This window comes from Pieris napi, chromosome 21 (genome assembly GCF_905475465.1).
Source record: "Pieris napi chromosome 21, ilPieNapi1.2, whole genome shotgun sequence".
In the NCBI taxonomy this organism is placed as follows: Eukaryota; Metazoa; Arthropoda; class Insecta; order Lepidoptera; family Pieridae; genus Pieris; species Pieris napi.
This window is the reverse complement of record NC_062254.1, coordinates 3,288,161-3,295,686: the sequence shown is the minus strand read 5'-3', so window position 1 is coordinate 3,295,686 and position 7,526 is coordinate 3,288,161. Positions and strand designations below refer to the sequence as shown.

The 7,526-nt window shown below is 32.2% G+C and overlaps 1 protein-coding gene across 1 annotated transcript; it reads left to right on the top strand.

Annotated features, from left to right (window-relative positions):
* Positions 1 to 105: 105 nt before the first annotated feature.
* On the top strand, positions 106 to 3,147 carry LOC125060101. The gene is made up of 2 exons (XM_047664815.1): positions 106 to 2,121; positions 2,194 to 3,147. The coding sequence occupies exons 1-2, from the start codon at positions 264 to 266 to the stop codon at positions 3,093 to 3,095; spliced, it is 2,760 nt and encodes a 919-aa protein (XP_047520771.1). The 5' UTR covers positions 106 to 263; the 3' UTR covers positions 3,096 to 3,147.
* The last annotated feature ends 4,379 nt before the right edge of the window (positions 3,148 to 7,526 follow it).

Genomic DNA, 7,526 nt, shown 5'->3' with positions numbered 1-7,526 from the left:
AATTACTCTAGTTTTTCCGATGGCGTGGCATCTACAAAAAAGCTGTCTATCAAAGAATCCGGCTAATAAATAAATTAATTTGTCTATCAAAGACATTGTCAAATTTTGCGTGAAACCAATGAATTTTAAATTTTTAGATAAATTTTTGTGTTTTTCAACATAAACCTTTTATGTAATGATGATTATAATTAAATAAAGCCAGCTAGCATCTTAATTCAGATGCAAAATAATTTTCTATTAAAAATGATATACTAACTTTAACTATGACTCGAAAGCGCCAATATGATTTTTATTGCTATCGCACAACTGTGCGTAATCAACGAGATTTAAAACGTAAAGGTACTCAAATTTCTCCTATATTTCAAGATATAAGTTTTTCACCCCCTCCATACGACATTAGCACGACCGGCACTACGGTTGATAAAAGCCCACCTTCTCGTAAAAATAAGCAAAATATTTGTAAATGCAGGCCAAAAACTTGGAAATCGATTGTTGATCTCTACGATAATCAGGATACCAGTGTGGTATGGGATAACAAAGGTTCCATAACTAACGACTTAGAAGACCAATATAGAATTCATGATACTGCGAAAAAAAGCCCACCTTCTCGTAAAAATAAGCAAAATATTTGTAAATGCAGGCCAAAAACTTGGAAATCGATTGTTGATCTCTACGATAATCAGGATACCACTGTGGTATGGGATAACAAAGGTCCCATAACTAACGACTTAGAAGACCAATATAGAATTCATGATACTGCGAAAAAAAGCAACACCAAGAAGGATAAAAAAGTTCGTTCACGATTATTTAAAAACAAAGGATCTTATAAAATTTCACGGAAAAAGAAATTGCACAAGAATAAAGATAAAAAAAAACACAATAAAGAAGATGAGTTATTTGTAAAACCAAAGCTGTACGCTGAAAATAAGAAAATATGTCATAAAGGACCCTGTAAGGAAAATATAGAAGCTGGTAAGAAACACAATTGTAAGTGCAAAAGGGTTAAAAAACATAGGCGAAAGACAACGACATGTACTGATAAGTCATGTAATATTTATAGAATTTGCAATCTGCCAAGAACATGCTTAGAAGCGATCTCTTCAATATTTAATAAAGGCCAAAATATTTCTCAACAATCTATAGTCGTTAATAAAAAGCCAATGTTTGCAATCAGAGTAGATTCATCGAGCTTACAAGTTTTAAACCCTAATGAAATTAAAACAAAGGTTAAGACTTTTGGTACGGTCGGCAAGAATGATAAATGCGTCTGTCCATCGCGATTAGAAAAAGCAAAGCGATATGGCATAGGTGAAACATGCGAAGGGGGTGTATGTGAAGCTGCCAGACATGGAAAATATGATAAATTTAATTGTCACTGCGCAAAAACAGCTCTTATAGAATGCTGTGATACGACATGTGATGTTAAAACCTCCGAGGGAAAATTAAAGAAAACCACAAACATTGTCCGAAAATTAACACCAAAAGTACTTGACAAACCAGTATTTGAAATGGTTTTAGATAATAATCATATGAACGTCTTGAATACTGGAGAAATTCATGATGTTTTGAGGAAGGCATCCTACTCTGACATGTGTCCAACAGGAATATGCAGAGCAACAGCTAACAAGGATAGAATATTGAACTGCAAATGCTTAAGTAAAAAAATATCGCCTGTACTACATGAATGTAATAAAAAGACTTGTCAACCTAAAGATGAGTCAAAGAAATCGAAATTTTACATATGTACAAAAATATGCAGTAGCCTAGAAAACTGGTGTAAAAAAAACCGAGGGGATATAAACAACGAAGAGATTGCTGATAAGCGCATAAATAAGCCAGCAGCAAAGGCTCAACCAGCTACTAAAGTGAAGCCTGCAGTGACTAAGCGTAAAACAGCAGAAGTTAATCAAACTGCAATGACAAAACCTAAGAGATCCAGGCTTTGTTTTATATGTTCAAGAATATATAGTAGTTTAGGAAATTGGATTTATGTTTCAGACGATAATAAAGGGCAAAAACGTACTGAACCTCAAAGTAAACGGTGGCTAGGTGCGCCACGTCGAAATGTTCGAAATGAGCCGCCTTCTAAACATATTAAAAGCCCTAAAGTTTCAGAACCAAGTAAGTTAGAATATCTAAGTAACTAATTTATATATTATATTACATAGCGTATGAAAATGTATTTATTTTTAGAACGCAAGCCAAAGAATACAGAGAAAGTCATTAAAAATAGAAATTTACAAATACGAAGAAAAGGAATACAGTTAATTAAATCCGTAAGGAAATTAAAATTAGGAAAAGGTAACAGGTCATTTGCCGAAGAAACAAATAAAGCGATGTCCAAAAAGATGAAACAAAAAGAGCAACACATATCAAAGGATTCAAGAAAAAGAGAAAAGATGTTACTAAAACAAGAAAAACAGAAAAAAAAGGAAATAATGAAAAGGAAGCAAGAAATAAATAGGCTACATAATAAAGAAGAACATCACTTAAATTGTTTAGCCGCCTTTGTAATAGGTGTAGTTAATTTAAATTTACAGACTCTTAGAGGACTTATAACTGCTGTGTTAACCATTATTACTGATCCAATTCATTGTTATATTTACACGAAGCATAGACTCAAAGATCCAATTGGTTCCTGTAAAATGTTTAAGCATTGGCTTGTTAATAGCTGGAGAGCAAGGGATACTAAAATTTCGTCAATGGTACAAGATTCACACTTGATAGATGTATTGTCTGACCATATGGAAGATTCCGCTTTATTTGAAATGTTTACTAGTAAAGGGCAAACTCCAGAAGAACGTCAAATGTACGAGAGAAAGAAGAGAAGAAGACAGAAACGTATAAGAAAACGACACCAACAAGCTGTTTATAGTTGCCGTCACACACTCCTGATGACTTTGAGAAAACATCCTTGCTTATGGATATATCATATATGCCCATTCTTTTATCCACAGTGTTTAGGTCTTTTATCGTTTTTTAAAAATTTCTTTCATTTATTATTATATTTAGCAGCATTACTGTGTTGGACTCCGTGTATAATGTGTATGGAAGTAGTGCGTGCGTTTTTATGCTGTGTTGTATGTACTCAGTAACTATTGTAAGTTAATATTGTTCTTTTAATATACAGTGGTAGATAACATTTTATTACTTCTTTTATGATCCTATACTATTTGAATTCTTCTAAAGTAGCATTTGTTGCTAAGATATGAAAGAGGCAATAGTAGTTATTATATATTCTGGCAATTAGTAAGCATATTAAGAACCTGAAATGGAGGCAAAGTTCAATATCACGATATATACAGTGTCTTAACTAAATAACAATAAATTAAAAATAGTTTATTTGTAGCAAAGGTAGCAACAGAAAAGTCTAAACGATTCCATAAGAATAATACATGGACACCACAAAATCCAAGCAATAATAACGAGGATAATTTGAATATTTTGTTTCCAAATATCTAAACACTTGAGACACTCTGGATAGGCCCACGGACACAGTCTATATATCCGTGTGTAGCGTGGTTTTCTAATAGTTTTCAAAAATATTTTATTGGGATCATCTTGAATTTTTGATCTTCTACCACATTTACGTCTGCATTTATGTCTGCAGCCACTTTCTTTATCGATAATTGACAATCGGAAGAACTTTCTGACGTGACAACAGATTTTGTGTATAGTTGATCTTTCGCAATGTGTCTTAGATGATAATCCTTTGTTTGTACATTTCTTTGCACGTTTTTTGCATTTACTTGCGTTTTTACTCAGAATTGGTCTACAAGTAAAGGTGCTAGGTAGCGTATAGCAAGGATTACAATAGCCAGAGCAATAGTGCCTACATGTAGAAACTGGACAGTATTTACTGCATGGAGTAATAGAACAAACTTTGTGTTTCCATTTACAATTTTCACATGGTTTTACTTTACACTGGATACTTCGATTAACATATTTCTTTTTGAGTTCTGCAATTAACGCTCTTCTCATTTTTGAGTAAATCAAATCTTTACAATCCTGTTTGCAAAACAAACAATTTTTTTTACATTGTTTTAACTGTGAAACCATCGCGGGGTTAATGTGATAATTTCTATAGGCCTCATTAATAAACATAAGTGATTGAATACATTGACAAGGTTCTAAATTTTTAGATTTCTTTAAATTAAACAGTGAGCAATTATTTTTAATTTTATGTAGATTTTGCAGTATATGCCTTTGATTTTCTTGAGTTCCAATTGAACATGTTGGCCGCTTTCGACTCAAAATATTATTGCATGATTTTGAAAAGTACAAATCTTTAGTGCAAGTACAAATTGTAGGTTTAGGCGGGCAGCATTGTATACCAGTAGAATGACAAGCTATCTTGCACATTAGTTTCCGAGAACAACTTTTTTGACATAGAGTATTTTCCTTTGAGTTTTTGATTTTTTTTAAAGCTACCATAGTATGATCTGATGTCTTGCTAATCCGATGTTTCCAAAATTTTTCCTTGTACGAATTGTTTCCATCCCTAATTGGCACCTTTACTCCAGGGCATTGAGTCTGTACTGAAATGTTATGCTTTTTTTCGCACGATTTTATTACGACAGAGTTTTTATTACACTTGCATCTTTTCGGAGTATATAATTTACACGTTGGTTTCTTCATTTTAGAACAGGAATGTTTTTTATATTGTTTTTGTAGTTTACAAATTGGCGGTTGCTGAACACATTGAGTTTTCTTGGTAGATATTCCAGGCAATGGTAATTTAAACATACAAGATTTATTGCGTACTGTAGTCTTAACAGCTACTTTTCTTGTACGCTGGTATTTTTCTAAAGTTTGGCATTTCGCATTACTGGTCGAACACTGAATTCCAATAGATTTTTCTAAATTCCGAAATAAAATCTTTTTATCGTCAGTTCCGGATTTCATTGCTTTTCTATTATTCAGACAAGTCTGTGTTTTTCTCGTGTAATGTTTCTTTTGGGGCTTACATTTCATACTGTCTATATACTTTCTGTTTAATTTTTTAATAAGACTTTTACCCTTATCACAAATGTTATTCCCATTATTTGTAAATTGCGTGGAAAGACAATTTTTTAAGCAATCTTTAAGATTAAATTTATATCTTTCATTTGTTTCTCGATTTTGATCTCCACATTCAACTTGTATGTCGTCTTGAGTACTAGCACATCTCTTTTCTATTATAATTTGTTCGTGCGATTTCATTTCAATCTCCTGTTCAATATATTGGGTGGAATTATTAAGTAAAATATGTTCAGACATTTCCGTGTAAGTATCAAATCTAGCACTATTTGTATCACAACATACTTCTCTAGTAGCCACAATATTGGGTTCTCCACAAGATATGCCAATTTCTGTTTTACTGGATTTCACAATGTGATTTGAACTTTTGATATCACAAGAATATCGTGATTTAAAAATACACTGATCACTTCTTTGCTTAAGGCAACTACATTTTTTATATAAACAATGTTCAGGTAAGTCAGGAAACTGTATCACTGGTACATTTTTACATTTTGTATTTTTTGCCTCATCGCATTTACAATAAAAATTCCAAAATCTTTGTAAAAATGGTTTAAATTTTGTTTTATTAGAACCACACGTGTCAGATTCTTTATATTTTCTATTTATTTGACTTTGTTGTTTCGAAAAACTATCCGTATTAAATTTGTCTTCTTTAACTGTTGACGTTAATGAAGAAATTTTCTTTTTAAGTTTTCTCCATAGCGCAATTTTTTCTCCAGTTATACATATGTCCCTATAAAAGATTGCTTTGTTCACTTCCTTCTTTTTGTTGGAATAAAATAAATTGATGCTGCTTTTCTTTGTCTCAGATGAATAAAGGGAACTGATACTGTAAAAGGTCCTATTTCTAGTTTTTGCATATTTATTATGTTTTCTATAGAATCTCGCGTACTTTTCTGTTATATTTTTACTTGCTTTCTTAGTCAAATTATGTGATTTGTGGTCTGTTTTACAATTGACATTCACACGAATATTACTAATACTTTTAAAGACAGTTTTACTTAATTCGTCTGAATTTTGGGATGGAGCGTCTTTTCTCTCGCTTTCAACAACGTGCTTGATTTCAGCTATATTAGATTCTTGGAACATTTGATACTCATCAGGGTTCTTCATATTTACTTTTTTCTTTACTTTTCCATTTAACTTCGACGATATTTTATAACATTGTGATGAAATTCTGTCCATTATACTATCGTCTACCTACCCAGCAACATTTAATTTCATAGGACTTCGTTCTCATACTCTTATAAAGGTGACGGAGGTTCTTGTTAATAAAGATTGACTATTTAAAGAATGAACTCATTAAAATAATGTATATTAAAATTAACCTAACCTACATCTAGGTCCTAAAAATAAAGTAAATGACATATTGCAATGTCAAACGTAATATTGAAATTATTTTAGCACTAATTTTAACAGAAACTGTCAGTCAAAGAACATTGTGCATTCAATGCATTCTATGGTATGCAGTCGCTCCCTTGCCTTCGATGATGCCCCGAAACAACGGGTGCCCTAGAATCCAGAGGTGTTAGATTCAATAAATAAACAAGAATTTAAATGTTTAAGAGTACAGACGCCAGTAATCGGTCTGTGTTTATGAAGATATTAAATCGTGGCTTTTATTTATTATCCGGCGATATCTACGTGATCAGCCCTAGCACAGTCCTTTTCCCAAACTAGTGACCGTCCCAGAGTGTCGTTCGTAGAGTTCACTGTTTGTCTGTGAGTATGCCTGTGCCACCTGCCCACCTCAACAATTTGATTGGCAATTTATACTATTTATTTTCCCTTTATGCTTAGTACCTAAGCTTTTTTCATAGAAAGCGCTGCACCAAACCAATAACAGACAACATTGAAAGGAAATGGATGAGGCACTTACTCTTAAGATGGGATTTACTCTCAATACAATGATTAACCTTATTTAAGACAGTGAATAGTAAAAAATAAATAATACATTGTTTTAGTGTAAATAAACAGATTATCATAATTTTTAATAAAACACTTTTATCATGTCTTAAATTTTATTAGAAACAACAATTTCATTTTTTTTTATTTTGGACATAACATCTAACTTCTAATCAGTGGAATGGGTGGATGTGGAGTTATGAAGTTCTATTAAAATGTAGTTCCTTGCTAAGAGCTCTTTCTAGAACTCTATATCGTTTAAGCTTCTTCATTAAAACGCTAGCATGATAATCAAGGAGATTTATATCATTATATAAATCATTTTTTGTAGAATTTTCAATCACAGGTAAAGTGTGAGTTGATTTAGGCTTTCGAAATTTCGGAGTTACTCTCTCAATACATTCAGATTTGTTGAGAATCTTGATTTCGTTCACTAACTCCTGTATTGAAGTTCTGGTGCTATCATAGAAGTAATCATCGTCTTCAGATTGCATTTCTCTATATTTATCTAGATATATCTTAATTGTGCGTTCTGTAATATTATGTTTGATTGTCGTATTCATAACGTCATCAGAGTATGATCGGTTCAACGCGACGCC

Bases quoted from the DNA above. Each gene is read 5' to 3' on its own strand.
- LOC125060101 (XM_047664815.1), top strand. From the start codon at position 264: ATGACTCGAAAGCGCCAATATGATTTTTATTGCTATCGCACAACTGTG. The intron at 2,122-2,193 runs GTAAGTTAGAAT...ATTTATTTTTAG, and splicing joins CCCTAAAGTTTCAGAACCAA to AACGCAAGCCAAAGAATACA.